The 23,520-nt window shown below is 40.5% G+C and overlaps 1 protein-coding gene across 14 annotated transcripts in view; it reads left to right on the forward strand.

Annotated features, from left to right (window-relative positions):
- KIAA0825 (KIAA0825 ortholog) overlaps window positions 1–23,520 on the forward strand; it is a 380,197-nt gene that overhangs the window by 132,177 nt on the left and 224,500 nt on the right. For all 14 annotated transcript variants that reach the window (XM_075932130.1, XM_075932131.1, XM_075932132.1 and 11 more), the window contains 5 exons: window positions 1,214–1,441; window positions 3,360–3,625; window positions 6,487–6,637; window positions 12,801–12,991; window positions 14,424–14,606. In XM_075932130.1, coding sequence (XP_075788245.1) covers window positions 1,214–1,441; window positions 3,360–3,625; window positions 6,487–6,637; window positions 12,801–12,991; window positions 14,424–14,606 — 1,019 coding nt within the window. The remainder of the gene's footprint in view (window positions 1–1,213; window positions 1,442–3,359; window positions 3,626–6,486; window positions 6,638–12,800; window positions 12,992–14,423; window positions 14,607–23,520) is intronic.

The following is a 23,520-nucleotide window of genomic DNA, read 5'->3' on the forward strand; positions in this document are numbered from 1 at the left end:
CAATGAGCTTAAACTGCAGCAAGGGAGGTTTAGGTTGGATGTTAGGGAAAATGTTCCCAACTGTCAGGGTAGTTAAACACTGGAATAAATTGCCCAGGGAAGTTGTGGAATCTCCATCTCTGGAGATATTTAAGAGCAGGTTAGATAAATGTCTATCAGAGATGGTCTAGGCGGTACTTGGTCCTGCTATGAGGGCAGGGGACTGGACTCGATGACCTCTCAAGGTCCCTTCCAGTCCTAGTATTCTATGATTCTATGATAAAGAAACAAATTCTAGCATCAGTATGCCAAAACTAGTTTCTCTAAACAGTTTACCATTGACATTATTGATTTGCTAGTTTTGCATTATAAGCATGCTAAGGAAGTAAGGGTATGTCTACACTACCACCCTAGTTCGAACTAGGGTGGTAATGTAGGCAACCAGAGTTGCAAATGAAGCCCGGGATTTGAATTTCCCGGGCTTCATTTGCATAAATCCGGGCACCGCCATTTTTAAATGTCTGCTAGTGCGGACTCCGTGCCGCGTGGCTACACATGGCACGGACTAGGTAGTTCGGACTAGGCTTCCTCAAGGAGTATCGGTAGTTCGGACTAGGAAGCCTAGTCTGAACTACCTAGTCCGTGCCGCGTGTAGCCGTGCGGCACGGAGTCCGCACTAGCGGACATTTAAAAATGGTGGCGCCTGGCTTTATGCAAATGAAGCCCGGGAAATTCAAATCCTGGGCTTCATTTGCAACTCCGGTTGCCTACATTACCACCCTAGTTTGAACTAGGGTGGTATTGTAGACATACCGTAAGAGAAAATATTGCATGGTGTCTGATGTTGCAAACTGTAAAAAATTGCTATAAAATGTAATTGATTTTATCAAATATATTTCATTTAAAGGTTGCTTTATGTGATAAGTAAAGGGTAGCTTGCTCCTGAAATAAATATAGTTTTATTGAAATAGATTTTTATGAATTAAATTTGTATTAAATCCAATGACAATTTAAATGTAACATGACTATATATATTAATCTGTGTCAAGAATGCATATGCTTTGTAATGTTAGTTCATTGTGAGTCTTACTTTCCAAGATATGTGAATGGTTTCACAGTATGACAGAGTATCTCTAGATAACTTTTATACTAGTAGTCATATATGATTAGAACTATAGCAGTAGTAACACTCATTGCTGAGTTTGGATTTATGTTACATACATTTATATTTCAGACTAATTTATTGGATTTTAGCTGGAGGAATGCATTTAATGGCCTGTCTTCTTCTGTGGCACACTGTATAACAATAGCAATTGAAGATTTTTCAACTAAAATTCTTCAGCACGAGCAGAAAGAACAGTCTTCAGCTGCAGTCTATACAATGAGCCTAATAAACATCCAGCAAATGAAGGAGTCCTGGGGAACAGTACACAAGGAAGAACAACCAAAACAAATTGCAAAGGTAGGTCTCCAAAGATCTGAAGTTTGCAGGGAAACAGAATGTCAAGGTTGCTTCCTGTCCAAGCTTTGAAATGCTTATAGTCCCATTAATATTCCAAGTTGTATATACTGTGCACAGTCTAGACTGTGTCTAGACTGGCAAGTTTTTCCGCAAAAGCACTTGCTTTTGCGGAAAAACTTGCCAGTTGTCTACACTGGCCGCTTGAATTTCCTCAAGAACACTGACTTCTTACTGTCTGAAATCAGTGCTTCTTGCGGAAATACTATGCTGTTCCCGTTCGGGCAAAAGTCCTTTTGCGTAAAGCTTTTGCACAAAAGGGCCAGTATAGACAGCTCAGATTTGTTTTGCACAAAAAACCACGATCGTGAAAATGGCGATCGGGGCTTTTTTGCAGAAAAGCATGTCTAGATTGGCATGGACGCTTTTCCACAAAAAGTGCTTTTGTGGAAAAGCATCTGTGCCAATCTAGATGCTCTTTTCCGCAAATGCTTTTAACGGAAAACTTTTCTGTTAAAAGCATTTGTGGAAAATCATGCCAGTCTAGACGTAGCCTGAGAGTTTAAAAAAAAAAAAGTGAAAGGCATTACAATACAGTGTTGAACATTGTGTTATACTTTAACATGTACTCCGCACTAAACAAAATTGACTTTTTTTTTTTTTGCATAAAAAGTGTTCAAAACCATTCTGATCAAAACCATGTAGTGTCTGTGGCACTTTATCCCAATTTGATCATTATATGTTTGCAAAATCTGAAGCATTGCTAAAAAAAAAGATTTCCTTTCCTTAAGCATGCCTTTTAATTAATTAACATAACTAATATTGTGGCCAAATTGGAATTCTTTGATTTGGCTAGAATGTCAGATATATTCATTAGTTAAATGGTTAAATAGATATATAATATAGGAAAGCTCTTTATTATTGTAATTTTTGTGAGTGTTTTACCAGTTTAGGATAGAAAATAATTGATACTAAGCAGAATTATTGAATATTTTTTAAAGGAGCATACAGGCGTTTAGAAAAATGGCTTTATTGAGAACAATACTTATTAGAAGATGACATTGTCTCCTCTGTAACTAGCAGCAAGAAATTCATTAAAGCATTGCTTTTGAAAAAGATATTATAGCTTAAAGAATTGTCCCTGTTTAGAAGGCACTAGTCTTATCTTTTGAACACTATTAAATATATATGATGAGAGGGCATCAACGGAGCATTATTTCATATCTGACATTGTAGCCAACTCAAATAACTGCAATGTATCCATTATTTTTGTTATGTTAATTAATTAAATATTTAAATACTTGTTAGCAAGTACTGTGCTGGTATACAGCACAAAGGCTGCGAAGTTATATTTGATGCTCAGTAAAAATTTATTATCCAGCACTTGAATATTCAGAAAACTTGTCTAACCAGCATTACCCACAGCCACTATGCCCCTGCATTTTCAGGTGCCCATGCACCTGACTCCCACCTGTACAGCCAGCCAAGCTTGATGCCTCTCACCATTGCAAGTCTTATGACAGCCAGCACTACCAGCTACCATCATCATTATCAAATCTTCCCCCTCAGCCTGCCTCATGGGCTCCCAGGCAGCTGGCCCACTTGTCTGCCTGCCACTGGGGACGGCTTTGTGGCTCAAGGGGAAGGGTTGCCAGGGGGCATGGTTGGTCACCATGTTTTCCTCCAGGTAGGGGAGAGGGGCAGAGCAATAAGCTTGAGATCCGGCACATTCAATTAACCGACAACTCCCATTCTCCATGAGTGCTAGATAACAAAGCTTTTACTGTATTTATATTATAAATAAATGTTTAAGGCTGATTTGTTTTGTGCTCATTCATTATTCAAGAATTTTGCCCTGTGCATAAATTACACAGTGCTGTCAGAGTACAAATAACTTGATGCCACATTTATTTCTCCCTAGTTTTGTTCTGACATTATGGAAGAACTCGACACAGTGCTTCCACTGGCTCTGGCATGCAGAGATGATTCTCTTCAGGAAATTAGAGAAAACTTTGTAGAGGTCTGCTGTAAAGTAGCAACAGCTGTTCTGCAAAGATTGGAGGAGAGAAGCAAAGAAGTTCCCTCTGAAGCTCCACTGCAAAACTTGTATGCTGTTCTCTCCACAGCAATATATGTCTTTCAACATTTTATGATGTATGTTAATTTAATGAGAGAGACCAGCAAAAAGTGAGTCCTTCAAATATATTTTATTTCAAACATAGATAATATGGAACTTTGATTCAATTTCAGTGATATAATGTATGATCTATAATTCCAGCAAAGATACCCAAAATGTTACCTGTTGTTAAAGTACCATTTGAACTGTTTTTAGAAAAGATTAGGCATATTAGTAACTTGAAGTAGTTACAGTAAACTTCCGATAATCCGGCACTTTTAGGACCCAGGGGGTGCCGGATTATCAAATATGCTGGACTATCAGAAGGGGGGGGCTGAGGAGTCTGGGGTGGTGTGGGGGGGATGCCATCCTAGACCCCTCATAGCCCCCCCTTCCAATAGTCTGGCTCTGCCCCAGGTGTCCCCGATTCAGCCGCTGCTGGTCAGTTTCAGCAGCAGCTGAATCGGGACACCTGCGGCAGAGCAGCTGGGGTGCTGCCGGGTTGGTCCGGTAGCGCCGCCCCTTGACGCTGCGAGACCAACCCGGCAGCACCCCAGTTGCTCTTGGGGAAGCCTGGGGTAGAGCAGCTGGGGTGCTGCCGGGTTGATCCAGTAGCACCGAGGAGCGACACTACCGGACCAACCCGGCAGCACCCCAGCTGCTTTGCCCCCAGCATCCCCAAGTCAGCCACTGCTGAAACTGACCAGTGGCTGACTCCGGGAAGCCCAGGGCAAAGCAGCTCTGCCTCCGGCTTCCCGAAGTCAGCCACTGGTCAGTTTCAGCGGCGGCTGAATCGGGGACAGCTGGGGTGCTGCTGGGTTGGTCCCGCAGTGCCGAGGGGCAGCGCTACGGGACCTACTGGCAGCAATCCAGCTGCTCTGCCCCCGGCCTCCCTGATTCAGCTGCTGGTCAGTTTCAGCAGTGGCTGAATCGGGGAAACCGGGGGCAGAGCAGCTCCAATGGTCCGGCTGCCCGGAGCACTTCTGGGTTCCTGATGATGCCAGACCATCAGGAGTGCCGGACCATCAGATGCCGGACCAATGGAGGTTTACTGTATTACAAACACTGATTTTTGTCTTCAAGGTGTGACTTGGCAAGGCAATGCAAAGCAAATTCTTTGCATATTTAACCTTAAACAAATACACCAATATTATGGTTGTCTACGCTACATGATGGTATGGATGAATAGAGGAGTTCCATTTCATTTGTACCTTACAGCAACAGCTTAATTTGATAAAAGCAGTGCTAAAAATGTAATCTTTGGCAACATGAATATTTGTTCCTGTACTTTGGCATCATAAAGATTGTGTTGAGCACCTTGAAAATATTCTCCAATAGATTTTTATCAGAGGTTAAAAATTAATTAAATAAGTCTTAGCTGGATAAAATTATAAATAGGCCAAAGAAAGGGCATTGGCATCTAGAAAAATTTTGGGTAAGGCTTCAGGTTCAAAACTAACACTTTGACTTGATGGCTCTGAAACCATATAAGTTGTTCTTGGGAAATTTTGGCTCAGAATAGTAGGAATCTCTTCATCAGTCATCCTGTGTGATTCTGGTCATGTCTGAATTGGAGCTGGAAAACAGGCTTCTTGAAGATTGGAATATGACCTAGAGTCAAAATAAAGTGCAGGTGCAAAATCATGGGATCTAAAGGTTAATGCATACCCTAGTAGAAATTTGAAGAGGTTTGAATTCACAGTTCCAGCTTTGACCATATCTAGTAAAAGTGTTATGATTTTGATTTCTAATTAAATGTATCTTGTGTGCATTTGGACACTATGATTCACAACTGAATTTAAAAGCAGACTCTCAGTTCTCAGCTTCTATTTTCTTCCCGGCATAGTGACAAGTTTCCGAAGGGTATGTATGTCAATCTGTTTCAGCAGAAACAATAAGGAGTCCTATGGCACCTTAAAAATTAATAAATTTATTTGGGCATAAACTTTCATAAGCATGCATCTGACAAAGTGGGTTCCAGTCCACAAAGCTTATGCCCAAATATATTTGTTAGTCTTTATGATGCCACAGGACTCTTCATTGTTTTTATTCTCTTCCTGTTGCTCTGCCTGAATGGGGCAAAGGGGATATAAGCTGGAGCTACCAACCAGTTGAGAATTCCTGTGGTCAAAGAAGAGAATTGGTGCACTGGTGTAAAATGGTAGGACTGGTTCTAAAGCCAATGTTTCTTCGACACATCCTTCCATGGGGGCATGTCAAGGATGGAAATGTGTAATGAGATGAGACGGAGATGTATGAGCATTGCGCTCCCCTCTAGCAGGTGTAAGTAGAGAACTGCAAGACCATACCCAGCTGTAGTAACTCAGTGCAGCCGAGGGTTGGGGTCAGGGTAATATCAGAATCAAAGACCCATAATTGAATGCCTAACATTCTCCCACCCTTGCAATGTGTGTATCTTGGTGCATGAGAGAATCTGCCACCACATATTGCCCAAATCATTCTATTTGTGTGCATGTCAAAGCAATTTGTGATCATTCATATATATGCAATTATGCTTTTTATTTTACTAAAAAGCACAAGTCTGTGAGAGTCTTGTTTATATGCTAGCTTTATAAAAGTTACTTACGACAAGTGCATAGTGTCTTCCAAAAACATTGACAATTGAATGACAAAATAACATTCTGATTTGTAATAATAGGGATAAATACTTTTACTTCTGAATGATGTATTGACAATGCAGTTTTTCTGGAACAGAAATACATATTTGTGGAACAGCAGATGTACATTTTCAAAGAGCTTGCAAAACAAAGACCTGATTTTTTTTGAAAGTGAATGTGAGCTCAGACTTCAGAACCAAGAGGAAATGAATGATTGATAACTAATAATCAAAACCATTTGTAGTATGGGGGATTTTTACCTCCTACTGCACAGGCCTTAAATCTTGGCCTCTTTGATCATTCTCTCCAAACAGGCCCCTTTTCCTAGTGCCTGTCCAGGGATATCAGGAATTCATCAGCGTTCTCCAGTTTCAAGTTACCAACTACTGCATCAGAGTTTGTGCTACAAGTATTTTACAGGATGCTGAGAGCCACCACTGGGATGACTACAAAGCTTTTTATGAGGTGTGAGCTTAAGTTTACTATCCCTCCCCTTTACACAAATGTGTTTTACTGCTTATCTGCTCTCTGACTAATTAGAAACATAAGATCTGTGCTACTTGTGCAAAAGGGCTGTTGGGATATATTTTTAAAATAACTCTGTAACTGTATGTAAATATCTTCTTAGGAATGATTTAGTAAAATATAGTTAAAAGACCTAAGATTAATCAATGAGGTAATTAAATAAGGCTTCTCATGTTGTTTGCCTAATAAATGTACCTGTATGCAGTAAAGAAGAGAAGGTTAAAAGGTTGATGCTTATACAGTATAAGATACAAAGAAATAGCAATACCAGAACAATGCAAATCTTTTCCTTCACCAGATATGCCCTGTGGTTATTATAAGAATGGGGGGGAGTTGTTCTTTTCCTCCCAATACATATCCATGTGATATGTTTTTTTTCTTATTTAATAGATTTCTTGTTGGTCATTCATGATCATTTTGCTCCCCTAGGCTATGTCTAGACTGCAAGCCTCTTTCGAAAGAGGCTCTTTCGAAAGAGAGCGTCTAGACTGCACGCGGAACTTTCGAAAGAGCAAGCCGCTTTTTCGAAAGAAAGCACCCAGTGAGTCTGGATGCTCTCTTTCAAAGAAGCCCTATTTACATTCAAGAACGCCTTCTTTCGAAAGAAGCACTTTCGAAAGAAGGCGTTCTTCCTCGTGAAATGAGGTTTACCGCCATCGAAAGAAAAGCCACGTTCTTTCGATTTTATTTCGAAAGAACGCGGCTGCAGTCTAGACGCAGGTGAAGTTTTTTCGGAAAAAGGCTACTTTTCCCGAAAAAACCCCTGAGTCTGGACACAGCCCTACTGTGGACTTGGTAAGGGGCTCATGTATCACATGTGACCAGTATCCTTGTTCATAGAATCCAGCCATATGTTTCTAACCTGCCTATTGTGATTTTTGCTTGAATTTTGAAATCCCAAGCCTACTCGTAAACTCTAATTTAATTATTTTAGTGAAAGAAAGTCAGTGACCAATTACTAAAACTTACAGATGAAGGTATTGTTTCTTCCCCCCCTTCTAGTGAACTATTCTATTGATTATAGACTACATATTGCTTAATGCTTGATTGGATGTGATTGTTGCATCATTTTGTAATTTTATTATATATAATAATTTGTATATTATATATACAAATTATCAGGGCTTGACAAATTCTGGAACACCCTACTCGCCAGACAAAAAAGGGACTCGCCACCCTCCCCCCCAAAAAGGAATTTATGCTATTAAAAAAACACTAATAAGAATAAGAACAGTAATCACTAATAAGTTATTAATAAATATCACCCAAGTTATTAATAAATATCTTATAAACCTCTACCTTTTCCCTCTGCTGCCATGTCTCTGCCCCTTGCTCCATCAGCTCCCCTGGTGCCTGCTGCCCCCCCAACACCTCACCCCCCCCCCCCGCTGTTCTGTCTCCTGCCCTTCTCACTACCCTCAGCCTTCCTGAGACCTGCCCTTCACCTCATTGTCTGCACTTGGCCCCCTGGGATTTGTCTCTCCTGCACCCCTGTCCCTTGGTGCCTTCCCCTTTCTTCTTCTTCTCCTGACCTCCCTTCAGCACAAGCCCCTTACCTCTTTTACTCGCTGCTGGATCACAGCAGCCTTTTCCCTGCCCTGTCCAGCCCCTCCCTATGGACAAGCACCCCTCACTCCCGACCCACACGGAAAACAGGGTGCAGGAACAGCACAGAGCCAGAGGGGTGCAGGGAACAGTGGGGGGCGGGTACAGGGGTGGCGCGGGGAATGGGAGGCACAGAGCCAGAGGGACACAGGGTGCGGGGTGTGATGAAGGCACGGGGAATGGGACGCGGGGAACGGGAGGGGCTGAGGGATCGGGGTCTAGGGGCAGTGTAGGGAATGGGCAGCACAGAGCTGGGGAGCAGGGTGCAAGGATGGCGCAGAGCCAGAGAGTCGCAGGGAAGAGGAAGAGCAGGGGGCTCGGGGTACAGAGGAGAGGGGTGCGGGGGCAGCGTGGGGAATGGGCGGTGCGGCGACAAAGGGGCGCAGGGCGGGTGCAGCAAGCCGGGTGGTTGGCCGGGAGCAGTCTCTTACCGGCGAAGGGGTTGGGGCCATGGCAGGACTGGAGCCGGAGGATGGGGCCCGGCTGCGCCGCAGCCAGCTCCCGGGGCCACGCAGCTAGAGCCAAGCTGCCGCGGCCCTTTAAAATCAGCAGGGCCAGGTTATGCCAGCGTCCTGACGTCTGCCGCCATCCCACCTCTGGCCCTGCCTCCTCGCGCCGGAGCGTCACACAGGCAGCCCGGCGCTGAGAAGCAGTGCGCTTCCCCCTTCCCAGTGGCGCTCCGCTCCTCCGCCAGCTGGCGGATCGGATGGGGCCACGCCAGCGTTAGTGCGGGCTTTGGCCAGCCCATCACAACCACCCACCGGGCCAGTCCGCCCAGCTGATAAAATCTACTTGCCACAGTCGAGTGGGTGAGTGCATTTGTTGAGCCCTGCAAATTATTATCATTAATAATATACAGCAATTTGTTACAACTGCCATATCATTCTGCGCATGACTCTACAGTCTCCCAGGCTTCCTGCAGTATCAGATATTTACATTCTGTAAACCAGTTAGGAAGACCCATTGTGTTGTACCTTCTCTTTCGATGGTGAGGATCTGGAGAGTCCATTTGATTAAATGTTACTTTCCGTGGCTGGTACTATTAAAGGATGGTACTAAGAAGCCAATTTTATTTTTCTAAATACAGTCTGGATGATTAAGGAAGTTGGCAGTAGTATAGAGCCCAGTATCTCTTGGGTCACTGCAGGTACGTCTACACAGCAACATTATTTTGAAATAACTTAGTCTACATCTACACTGCGGGCATTTATTTCAAAATAATGTCAAAATACTGTCAAGATGGAAGACTTCTTACTGCGACTCCTGTAACCCTCATTGTACGAGGAGAAAGGGAAGTTGGAGAAAGAGTGCTCTATTTCGAAATAAGTGCCGTTTAGACACTCCCTATTTCGAAATAAGCTACGCAGTTGACAAAACTCAATGTGCATAGCTTATTTTGCGTTAAGCCCTGCTGTGTAGACACACCCTGATTGAGATCTGGTATGCACTGGTAAAAGACTAAACTTATCATCACATGATTGTGGCCAGTTACAATTAGCAGAGAGTTGTCTACCTCACAAAAAACACTATCATAATTGACACCAATTGTTAGCAGTCTCACAGCAAGGACTAACCGAATAATCCTTGCTCCTCTGATCAGTATTGAGGCACATAGGAAGTTAGTTTGTGGGAGGCTTGTATCTCTTAAATCTTCAGGACAGTTTGGCATCTTTTGTAAATCTTCTGTTAAAATTCACAAACAGCAGAACCCACTCTCTTCTGCCAGATTAAGGGCCAGTCTGTACCTTTTCTTTATGTATGTATGCATCAGAAGGGGAGTGTCTAAGGAAGGAACCTTCCCCTCCCCATTTTTATGCAGCCTGTTAAAGACCAGGAAGAATACTAAGCCTTACACACTGGAGATTTTCAGGGATTGTTCCCTTCCTGTTCAAATGGATGCTTGGCCTTCAGATTTTCACAGGAATGGGACTTTGCCCTGCCTGTTTTCCCACTGCTTGTGCCATCCACCATGTTCTGGTATTCAGAATAATAAACTATTGCACACCACAAAAGAAGATGAGACTATATGGAAAGAAAGACATTCTCAACATGAGTAAGGTTGGCAGAATGTGGCACTCTGTGATTACATGGAGCAACATTTTCTATAGACATTATTATTATTATTATTATTAATTATAATGATAACCTCCAAATATCCCAACTAAATATGGGAGTCCGTAGTTATTTATACTCTTTACAATTAAGTGATACTGCTTTTCTATACAGTAAAGGTAAAAATAGTTAAGTTTTCAAATATTATATCTATTCCCTAATCCAACTGACATGAAAGTAGTGGTAGGTTGGATCAAAAGAAAAGCAGACAGTCACATCTTAGCTGTAGGTTATGGGCTCTAGTCTGTTCATATGGACTTGCAACTTGTTAAAGTTCAGTAAAGAATCAAGATGTGCCCATACGTGTGAGAGATGAACCAAAGCCTAAGTACATTATTACTATAAAGCATTTAACATTCTAAGGGTACATCTACACTGCAACACTATTTCGAAATAACTAGCACTATTCCAAAATAACTTAGTCTGCGTCTACACAGCAGGCAGTTATTTTGAAATACTGTCAAAATACTGTCAAGCTGGAGGACTTCTTACTCCGACTCCTGTAACGCTCATTGTACAAGGAGTAAGGGAAGTCAGAGGAAGAGTGCTCTAAATCAAAATAAGTGCTGTGTAGATGCTCCCTATTTCGAAATAAGCTATTTCGAAATAAGATGCGCGATTAACATAGCTCAATTTGCGTAGCTTATTTTGACTAAAGCCCTGAAGTGTAGACGTATCTTTAGAGTGCAGTATCTCACTGATGGAGTACACTGAACATCCACTTTGCACCAAGCCAGCTCTCCAGACTACATTTTAGAATCAAGCTTTTAGTATAGCTCACATCTGCTGCAATTCTAGGAACTTACATTGTCTAATAGTCAAAGAATAAAGAATTGTCTGTTCAAAGGAAATATTGAGTGGCTTAGTTAATAAAGCCCAGCTGCTTGTTTCCTGATACATAACCTAAATAAAAGCTCACATCTGTTTACACTGTACAAAATCTTCAAAAATAACAGATGTTTACCAGTAGCATATCTTATAAATGGCAACCAACAGAAAAACAGGTCAGCAAAAGGGAATGGATCTCATATAAAACTTTAACCAAAACCCTATTGCTTTTTTTAAAGGCACAACATTAGAAAAGATACATTATTAAATTTAACACTTGAAGATTATATAATGTTAAAAATATTATATAATAGTAAGTGTAATAATATAAATTTATGCTCAGAAAAGAGGCTTATAGGCTCCTAGACAATTAACAAAACTTTCAAGCATCTAGATACTTAAGAAAACTTTATGAAAGCTATCCCAAATAGAAAATTAATGTAGAAAGTCTTATTTCTATGTGAGACCTGCATTTTTAAAAATTATTTTCTAATTTTAATTTCATGTCAGAAGACCTAAAACTGACCAAAAAAAAACCATTCCATTCCATTCGGAATGGAAACTAAGCTAATTATTCTATCCAGAGTGAGCTTATTATATGAATGCAAGAGGTATATTTGCAGAAATAAAAAGACTGTTTAGTAGAAATATTTGTATATTTGATCATCTCCTGGAAGCAATCTAAAATAGTGAATTTTATAATTAGGAGACCATAAAATACCAAAGCACACAGTTACAAAAAATGTATGAACGTTTGAGTTATTGCTTGTCTAGGAAGTATTCTTAGCAGAGATCTCAATATACTTAACCATAATAGCTAAGGTTTATTTTATATAAGGAAATCAGGAAATTACAAAAAGCTGTTGATCTGGCTTGGAGAAAATAAGTACAGTACAGCTTTAGCTGCATGAGAACATCTGCCAAGACCTTAAAACTGTCTTAAAAATTGGGCAGTTATAGGTTTTTGTTTCTAGTATTGGTATTAAAATGCAATAGTGAAATATCAAAATACTTTTAAAATGTTTCTCAACAGCCCATGTCACATGCATATATATAATAAGGAGATTCGTTGTTTAGATATTTTTTCCCTGCTGTTCTTTCATTATAATTACATGCAACCTAAGATTCATAGAAATCTGAAAGTGCGTATTATGGATTCAGGGAAATAGATATACTACTCAAGTAATTTCTGGCTCTTGCTTAAGGTGAGGTAGCCAGTATATTAAACTAATCTGGTTAGTTTAGTGATTGCAAAATATTGTATATAGTTTAATGAAAAATTAAAACAATAGGTCAGAAGTAGGTGAATTAAGGATATAGTAGGTCACATGTTTGTGGTTTGGCTTTGCGGTAGAGTATTGGTTTGGTAACTGAAACGAAACATGTGTTTCTTTGTCAATAAAGATGTTTTACATCTTGTCAGGAATCTTTTTAGGTCATCTAGTGTCTCAAACTCTTCAGCTATTTCCTTTCAGCCTGAACTAATTAGATTCACAGGTACCAAGCTGACATTTTGGGAGATGTGTTTCTGTTGTTTAATGTTTGGTGGTTTTGCCAGGGGGAAAGATGCTCATTCTCTGTCCAGATGTGGCATTATTTCTGCTGTGCTCTCCATCATGATCTGTGGACTATTCTACCCCCCAAGTTAGCCCAGGAGATTCTAAAAGAAGTGCTGGAGAAATCTTTGGCTGTGCTGGCCTGCAGATATTCTCAGGCCCATCCCAGTTACAAGAGAACTCCACAGATAAGGTAATGTGTTTATGATTAACACGAGTATTTTGTGGATATAAGTGCATGTGTTCTCAGAATGTGATGTATTGTTTTGTTGTCACTCACCTGAATTTAAATATTTGTAAATATCAAAATAAATGTATAAATGTCTATATTTCCTAAAAGGATTATTTTAATAAAATTCATCTGAATATTTAAGTATATGCTAGGCTTCAAGTACTATGTGATCATGCAGTATATAATTGGAGTTATATAACTCCCTCTTTTGTAAAGCTTCCACATAAGTGGCCAGGGGGCATGAAGCTTGATGTAGAGAGGTCCAAGCTGTGACTGAACAGACAAAAAGAAATTCAGAAAAGAGTTGCAGCTTTGGGTGAGGGCCAAGGGATTGATCCATGAATTAAAGGCTCTGCTCTTCTGGCATTTCCAGGACAGGCAAGTGCACCATTTGAACTGTCTTATGAGGTTCCTAAATTTTGCTGAACCGAGGACTTTGTCTAGAAGCAATAAAAGGACAGGCATTTCCTGCGATAAACTTGTTCCAATACCTTATTCCTTCCCTTCCATTCTCCTGTTTGATTAGGGCAATTAGTAAATGGACTGTTTCTCTCCCCCTGCTCTTTACTAAAACTTGTCCTCTTTTTTTTATTCTGAAAGTGGGAGGATCCATGGTGATTTTAGTGTTCATGAGATTTAAATTAGTCTCAAGGAAATCAAAATCATTTGCATGGACATTGAATCCACCTAAGACAGTTGGCTCACACTACTGCTGAAGGCCGTAAATGCAGAAAGGCAACTGAGATTTAAAATTTGCTCATGATACTGAAGATTTCAAATGTGCTCATCCAAGAATTTCATAAAGCACTTTGCAAATGCCAGTGAATTAAGTCTTACAATTTTCATGTGAGTTAAAGAAGTATTGTAAACCCATATTACCGATGGAGTGACTGAGACAAAGAGAATCAAAGTGACTTGTCCAAGGTCTCAAAGCCTTTAGAAGAGTTGGGAACACACATTTATGGCTTAATCCTCTACTAAATGTTCTGTGATAAGGTCACTCTGTCTGTAGCCTTAAATATAACTAGGATACACTGTTAGACTGTATTTCTTCATGCTCAAATGTTACTATTAGGGATGGATGTTAATAGGGATTATTCTGGAGAGTAGCAGGAGCAAGGGTGGAAGAGACAGAAATATGGCTTCATTGTGATGTGCTATATCAACTATTGTTTATTAAGAGAATTGAATAAAAAACTTTCTTCTGATCAGAAATTGATTGTGTATTGGTTTGTAGACTGTATTATTGCAGAGAGCCTTTAACAATTTCATCCATTTCAAGTAAGGTGTTTTTATTGTCTGTATTGTAGGAAAGTACATTAATAACTTGTGTGAGATTTCACTGTCAGAGTGCTTCCATGGCTGACATTTTCACTCCTTTTTTCCTCAACAGAATTGATATCTCAGCGATTTTAATATCTACTGAAAATATGCTGTGGTCAACTTGCAGCTCAGTGCAGGAACTTTTGAATCCACATAAAGAGAAAGACACCAAGATCTATAAAATACATGACTACTGCAACAGTCTGCTCTCTGCACTTGCTATTTTAACTGCACCTTTGAAGAATCTTTATGAGTAAGTATGGGCGTATATTTTAATATTTTAGAAATGACCTTGTTGCTTATTTAACTTACAAGTGGAAGTGTAGATGATCATCGAGACAATTTTTGATTAAAATGCAAATGGAACAGTGGACACAGTTTGAGAACCCCTGATCTAGATATAGGTTGAAACTCTCTTAACTGAGATTCTCAAGTTTGGCAACATCCATGGTCTGGCAAGGGTATTGCAGGACCAGAGAGTCCTGGTGGAGGGCCAGCAGCAAGGATCCCTGTGGGACAGACAGGGCAGTGGGCTGCTTTGAGGCAGCTGATGGAAGGGCCACAAAGCACGTGGCAAAGGGGCTGCTTAGCAGGGTTGAGAGATCCGGCATGTGGCACATGCAGTGGGGTAGGGAGCCTCAGTGTGGTGCATGAGGCTGCCCAGGGAGTCTCAGTGTGTGGATCCCAGAGCCTCGGCAGCTGTGATGACCCAGCAGAGTCAGCAGGGCAGTGGGGCCAGCAGGAGATGGGAGCCAGATGGGAGGCCAGTGTCTAGGCCGGAGGGGCAGGTGGCAGGGGTCCAAAATTGACCTCCCCTACTCCAGCAAAATCCCTTATCTGGAACCAGTCAGGTGCTGGACCAGGGAGTACCTGTACTTCATTGATGTCTTCAATTAATCTTTATAGGCCTTATTTTAAGACCATTAAACTCAGTGAGATTTTTTTAATCAAGTTTAATGGGATTTGGAACAAGTCTGTGAGCATCATACTTCCACATAAATTCATAAAAGCTAGAAAAGATTATCCAGTTTGACCTCCTGCATCACACGGGGCATAGAACATCACTTAGTGATTCCTGCATTAAGTGCAAATTTTTTGTTGCCCTTAATATTTTAGAAAGATATCTTTTTTGATTGAAAGGCTTTCAGTGGTAAAGAATCCACTGTAGTCCATGGTAAGTTAATCACTCTCACTGTTACAAGCTTGCATAGAGAATTTTTCTAACTTCAGCTTCCAGCCATTGTATCTTCTCTGGTCTTTGTCTCCTAATTGCCCTTCGCTCTTGGAAATATTTTCCCAGACTTCTTGGAATTATTGGACTTCTTGAAATAATTCATTGAATTGATTATCTGATTACTTGACACATAGGAAGCCGATGTGCTTCACTAATGCTACATCTAGACTGCATCCCTCTGTCGACAGAGGCTTTGTCGACAGGTACTGTCGACAAAATCTTTGTCGAAAAAGAGCATCTAGATACGGGTGTGTCTAGACGACACCTCTCTGTCCACAGAGAGATGTAGATTAGGCACATCAAAATTGCTAATGAAGCAGGGATTTAAATATCCCATGCCTCATTAGCATAAATATGGCCACCGCTTTTTTCGAAACAGAGCTTTTTTAAAAAGACAGCAGTCTAAATGAGGATCGGTCAAAAATAAAGCCTTTTTCGACAGATCCTATATACCTCATTTTTTGAGGAATACAGGATCTGTCGAAAAAGGCTTTATTTTCGACAAATCCGCATCTAGACTGCCATTCTTTTCGAAAAAAACTCCATTTCAAAAAAAAGAAGTGGCCATGTTTATGCTAATGAGGCATGGGATATTTAAATCCCTGCTTCATTAGCAATTTTGATGTACCTAATCTACATCTCTCTGTCGACAGAGATGTGTAATCTAGACACACCCTATGATCAGTATTGTCAACAAAGCAAGCCACTTTTTCAAAAGAGAGTCTAGATGCTCTCTTTTGAAAAAGCACAGTTTGCATGCAATAGTGCCTTTTTTTCAAAAGAGTACTTTTGAAAAAAGATGTTATTCCTTGTAAAATGAGTTTTACCACTGTCGACAAAACTGTTGCTTTTTGTTGACTTGTTGTCGACAGAACACGGCGGTAGTGTAGACACAGGTATAGTTTTGTCGACAAAAGCCAACTTTTTGTCAACAAAAGCCTGTACTTTAGACACACCCTAAGTCTCAAATATACTTGTAAAGAACAAGTGTGTACAAAGCTTAACTTTAGAAAAAAATATATTTAGAAGTCACAATTGCTAACCAAACAAGGACTTGAACTACACTGACGTTACATGTTAGTTATCAATGGGGCCAAGATTTCATCCAGATTGTTTTAAGAGCCATATATTAAAATGAGACCCCAAATTTTGAAAAAAAAATCCAAGAGCCTGTGAGATTGGTCTTAATTTTATTACATCAGTAGACAAACTATGGGAAAGAATAGGAGGAGAGAGTTGTTACTAATGGGAAAAATTCAAGAACTCTAACAGAAAGAATCAATAAAGAATGTGAAGGATTAACCTGCATATTAAAATTTACATACTGGGTTTCAGAATCGCAAAACCTCACATGTTTGAGTCATGTAACAAATTTCAGTATAGTAAACCGATTTCCTTTAGATCAAAAACTTTTAGAAATAAAAGATCCTACTTAACCAATCACTAGGGGTACGTCTAAACTACATGCCTCTGTCGGCAGAGGCATGTAGATTTGTTTTTTTGGCAAAGGCAAATGAAGCCGCGATTTAAATGATCGCGGCTTCATTTACATTTACATGGCTGCCGCGCTGAGCCGACAAACAGCTGATCAGCTGTTTGTCGGCTCGCGCGCTAGTCTGGACGTTCCCCCTGCCGACATCAAAGCCCTTTGTCGACAGCCCTGGTAAACCTCATTCCACGAGGAATAACGGGGCTGCCGACAAAGGGCTTTGATGTCGGCAGGGGAGCGTCCAGACTAGCGCGCGAGCCGACAAACAGCTGGTCAGCTGTTTGTCGGCTCAGCGCGGCAGCCATGTAAATGTAAATGAAGCCGCGATCATTTAAATCGCGGCTTCATTTGCCTTTGCCTATGTGTCTAATCTACATGCCTCTGCCGACAGAGGCATGTAGTCTAGACACAGCCTAGGTGTGGGGAATCTGAACCTTTGTGCTCTGGAGATCTGCAACCCATAGAGCCTGCAGGAAATTCAGCCAATACCCCATCTTAGGGTCCTAGGCTATCTGTCGCAGTGCAGACTTTCCATGTGGCATCCCTGCACTTTGCATACTAGACCCTTAGCTGCCAGACATCTAGCCCTTCTGAATGCATTGCTAATCCTTCAGACTCCCCACTCCCAGAACTCCTGCCTAAAGCTTCTGGCTTACAGTTTAACTCTCTCAGAATCATGTAGTAGTTGTGAGAGGCTATATCCAGACTGAAGGCTCTTTTCAGAAGAGATCTTCCAAAAAAACTTCTTCCGAAAGAGAGAGTCCACATTGCCAAAGCACATCGGAAAAGCCATTTGCTTTTTCGGAAGATAGCATCCATACTGAATGGATGCTATCTCGCATGTAAACTGTGATTATTATGGATGGAGTGGCCACCAGGCACCTGTACTTTTTCCTCTTTCCTCTTCTTTCAAAAGAACTCCCTCTTTCTTGTCCACACATGCCTTTTTCTGAAAGAGTTCTTTCGGAAAAAGGCTTCTTCTTCATAGAAAGAGGATTACCAACACCGGAAAAACCCCTCTGTTCTTTCAGTTTATTTTCAGAAGAATGTGATTGCAGTGTGGACATAACTCAGGTTTTGTCGGAAAAATGGCCATTTTCTCAACAAAACTCTGTAGCATAGACATACCCAGACAGTCAATACACACACTTTGTTCAATCTAATAGATTTATGCTCTTAACAAATAAAGCGGAAGGGAGTACAAGGGAGGCAAGGTATATATTCCCTCCTCATGAAGGCTGTTGCAGTACTGGGTCCTGCCATGAAGGCAGAGGACTGGACTCGATGACCTCTCGAGGTCCCTTCCAGGTCTAGTGTTCTATGGAGCCCTTACCTAGTTTCTGTGACTTCATTCTTTCCTGCCCTACACATCCTGTCCCTGTCTTAATCTGGTGCAAAATGGCTCCTCTCTTACCCATTTCCCCCATGTGATTCCATTTATAAACTCCTGCTGGGGTCACCTGCTTTTTTTGTTCTGCCTTTTGGTGATTTTCCATTTCTTCCAAAATCCACCATCACTTCAGCAAAAGGAAGAAATGTCTTCTCTCAGGTAGATCATATCCTTTTGTCCCAAATAGACATACAATGGTTGAGTGCCAATCACTCATGATTGTCTCTCCAATGGGAGAGACATAACACAGCCCTGCTAATTTGTTGTGGATCCTTGTGTTTATATATTTTTAGTGACACTCTTGATAAATTTAACCCACTAATTACAGTCAAGATTACATAAAAAGTTAACATGTTGAGTTTGTTTATTAAATTTGCTCATTTTGCTAGTCAATGAAGAGTACATACTTCACAAGATGAAAAAAGGTTTTACTATTTACTATTGTCCTAACCCTGCCCCTTCCACCCAAGGCCCTGCCCATTCTAGGACAGTCCAGGGTCACTTCAGAAATTTGTGACATATCCTCCCCTTCTAAAATTATTGCCCACCCAGGCATAAGTGCTTAATAACTTCTTTGTTTAAATAATAATATGGAGATATGCCTATCTCATAGACCTGGAAGGGACCTTGAGTTCAGTCTTCTGCTCTCATGGCAGGGCCAAGTACCATCCCTGACAGATTTTTTTTACCCCAGATCCCTAAATGGGCCCCCTTAAGGATTGAGCTCACAACTCTGAGTTTAGCAGGCCAATGTGAAAACCACTGAGCTATTCCTAACCCCCCTTCAATTTTCACCAATGAGACTGGTTGTGACTAAGCACCCAACATAGTAAATAGCAGTGAAAATGGGAGTAGGTTCAGAAGCTATGGTAGAAAGAATAAGTTAAAAATTACTTAGACAAGGTAGATGTCTTCAAGTCACCAGGGCCTTCTGAAATGCATCCTAGAATATCGAAGGAGCTGAGTGAGGAGATATCTGAGCCTTTAGCAAGCTTTGAAAAGACATGGAAATTTGGATAGATTCTGGAAGACTAGAAAAGGCCAAATATAGCATCCATCTATAAAACAGAAAATAAGGACAGCCGAGAGAAATACAGATCAGTCATCTTAACATCTGTGCCAGGAAAAATAATGAAAATACTAGGATTGTCTGGGCAAGGAAACTGTGGGTTTGTCTACACTTGCACCCTTTTTCAAGAGAGGGATGCAAAAGAAGACAATCGAAATTTCAAATGAAGCTGGGATTTAAATATCCCACGCTTCATTTGCATAATCGCGTTATAGCGCTATTTCGAAATACAAAACGCGGTGTAGATGTGGTTATTTTGGGAGAACACCCTTCTTCCAAAATAACTGTTAAACCTCATTTTATGAGGAATAAGGGTTATTTTGAGAGAAGGGTTTTCTCTCAAAATAACCGTGTCTTAACAGCATCTATTATTTCAAAATAGCGCCATAACGTGATTATGCAAATGAAGCACAGGATATTTAAATCCCGGCTTCATTTGCAATTTCAAATGTCTTCATTTGCATCCGTCTCTCAAAAGAGGGTGCAAGTGTAGACATACCCCTAGAGATAGAGAGTGACCCATCTGGAACTGATTCAGCTGAAACTCTGAGACTGGGGGCCATGAAGGTAGAAAATGCGGGATGGGAATCAATGAAGTAAACAGTGGGGAGGTTGGGATCCGGTTGGCTGCCACCAGACAACAAATAGGTTGGAGAGATAGAGACTGACGTGGCTGAATTTCCAGTTAGGCACAAAAGAACATGGCCTCTTATTACTATGCAGACTTTATCAATCATGATTTCCATTCAGGAATCCTGTTTTCATCAATATAAATAATTGCTATTTCCAATTACGACAGATTCTTCAAGAGTTGTAGCAGAGATACTGGTATTTTAGGGGCACCTAAAAGTTAAAAGTGGGTTCAAAGTTTAATTTAAAAAACCCCACAAAGGTCAGTTGTAGGCAGGGGGTGCTGAAAATGCTGTGTCTAAGGGTGCATAAGGTGAAAATCGGCCCTGGTGATTGGGACTGTCAGCAGAAGGAGATTGGGACTAGCAACATGTGGGGAAGAGAGACAGATCGGACAAGCAACTTGAAGGGACTGGCAAAGAGACTGGGAAGCAGAACTGGAAAAAAGACTGGGACTGTGTGAGAAACCCAAAGGATCAGACTAGGATCCAGTTGCAATGACAGGGGAGGAGAGGGATGGTTAACACAAGAAACTGTTTGAAGGGATCTGTGACTAGCTCAGAAAGGAGACTGGGGTTGAGTTGAGGGGGAGGAAGAAAATGGAGGTTCAGGGAAAATTGTAATTAGGAAAAGAACCCAGAGGAGATTAGGATTGACTGGGCAAAGAAACTGGGATTAGGATGAGATGCCTGAGGAGTGGAAATTGGGACTAAAGGCTTGTAACAGGGACAAATTAGGCAAGGTATGAGGCAGAAAAGGCCAGGCTTGACAGAAACTGGCAGAAGAATCTTTGCCCAACTGGAGTGCACTCCCCTCCAGAGCCTGGAATAGAATATACGATTCCTGAGGTTCACCATTCCTCTGCTGTCAGCAAATATCTGTGAAACCTGCTTGCAAACGGTGTGTCTCTTCGACTTTCAATGCTTGTCCAACTGTAGAGGATGACTCCTGATGCTACCACATATTCCACTAGCTCAAGTAGCAGAGGTCTGTGCAGTGAATCTCAGGGTTCCAAACCTACTGATGAGCCATGTGGCTGTCAAAAGGATGCCATATGATGAAATTTGTTTATTTAGTCTGCTTTTTTTAAAACAACAGGAAATACTATAACTACAAACTGGATTTCTGGACACCTGTTTGCAATTGTTTTTAAAAGTACAAAATCTATCAGACAATCAAATTAATACAAACCCCCCTCCTCCCACATAGAGACTTATGGTTTTCAAACCATACATCACAGAATTTTGTCCTTTATGGTAAACCATTCAGTCTTCAAAAGTTATTGTGGTCATTCAGCACTTCTTGGAGGGCACTCAGCAATTTGCAGGATTGAACCAAAGTTTGTGGTTTTAAGAACACCTTTACCATTGTGCAGTTTACCACAAAATGCAAAATTTATAAATTATATTTTCAGCATAGAGTAGAATGTCATTTAAATGAACTCTATCAAACTCTTATCCAGTTCATTAGCTTCATTTCAAAAGGATCTGGTTAAAAGAGCACTTCTGTCAATGTAGCAGCCACAGAAGGAAAGTTTTGTTCTCTCCCTTCTGAGTCTCCAACTATTGCTATACTAAAACTAGTTCCAAGCACAGATCATTCTTCATGGATTACTCTCTTAGAATGTAAACAAGCCCAAATACAGAGCAACCTGCCTGCTTCTAAAGTAGATTCCAGTGAGTCCTCCCGTGTTACAAAGTGGCCAAGTCACGTCACAGCAATTAAATGTGAACAATTTGACAAAATGATGTATCTAACATACCATACCCAAGTGATAGTAATAACCATCTGTATTTCCTTGGAGAGCTGGGATTTGCACTTATATCCATAAACCACATCAGGGAAGTGTTATATTCAGCTAAACAGTCTCATGATGTTTTGAAACCCTCAGATATGTAGAAATCCCTTCACATTTTTCACACATGACAAGAATTTGCTTTTAGCAACCCTTGGCAATATGTATATCTTCATAGGGCAGTGGATAACTGGATTCAATTGTACCTTTAATTCCCTCCTTTGCTTACAGAGTAAAATTCTCACCTATTCAGAAGGCCAGCACGAGACCTATGCACAACTAAAGTCCCACTTCATCCCTCAAAACAGACTGCCCTCTGTCATATACTTAGGATAGCTCAAAGCAGAACAGAATGGTTTTCACTTGTCTCATGCTGATAAAGAGTCAACGGTTCTCTCTGTTGTTGAAGTTGATTAAAAAGGTCTAATTTCCCCCCTTCATATGATCGTGTATTAGACATCAGAAGATGTCCTTACAAATTAAAAATTCATGATGATAGCATAATTGCTGAAAGGAGTATTTAGAGATCTTTTCTTTTCTTTTCTTTTCTTTTCTTTTCTTTTCTTTTCTTTTCTTTTCTTTTCTTTTCTTTTCTTTTCTTTTCTTTTCTTTTCTTTTCTTTTCTTTTCTTTTCTTCATTGTCCAATATGATAAATAAAAAAGAATTGCCGTTCGTTTTAGCAGTTGGAAGTTTTCTATTTTTTTAAGAAAAACAAGTTACAACTACAACTGCATATTATCCATAATTCTAAATTGTTTATCTTACCAAGTCCTTCAAAATCTACAAGGAAACACCATTAGTATCTTGTAGGCATCTCATCATTTCACACCTGCATTGAAGCTTGCAAGATCAATTCTCACCTTGTCATACTCTAAGGAAGAATAAAACTACTGTAACTTGGGATCTTGCTGTGGTATTATATACTTTCACAGATGCTATCCACCGCTTAGAGACTATAGGCAGCTGCCTTAATATATCTTATAGTCAAAACAACTTTTCTACTAGATATTACTATACTTCTGTCAGAAGAGCAGTTGAATTAAACTGTCTGGCACAGAGTTACATTTTCTTTCTGGCAAGAATTACATTACCAGCAGTGGACACTGAGAACTGCTGGCACCAAAGGATTATTGCATTATTAGCAGACACTTCATTCTTTATAATATTTAAAGATGATGTTACATTTAGACAACGAGCTTCTATAAAGCAATCATGGGTTTCCACATCAGTTTTGAAATCTGCCTATATGTTTGCTCTCCCCAACCTCATAACTCAGAATCCAAAGTCTGTGCCACCTGCTTGACATTAAAAGGGCTCTGAAGGACTGTATTTAACAAACTGCTGTATTCCAAAAATCTCCCCAACAGCTCATATACTATCAGCAAAGAAAACATGGCCTCTTATTACTATGCAGACTTTATCAATCATGATTTCCATTCAGAAATCCTGTTTTCATCAATATACATAATTACTATTTCCAGTTACAACAGAGTCTTCAAGAGTTGTAGCAGTCTTTTGGCTAAATTAGAAAATATATATATATTTCAGTATACAGTTAC

Source organism: Pelodiscus sinensis, chromosome 6 (genome assembly GCF_049634645.1).
Source record: "Pelodiscus sinensis isolate JC-2024 chromosome 6, ASM4963464v1, whole genome shotgun sequence".
NCBI classification, from domain to species: Eukaryota; Metazoa; Chordata; order Testudines; family Trionychidae; genus Pelodiscus; species Pelodiscus sinensis.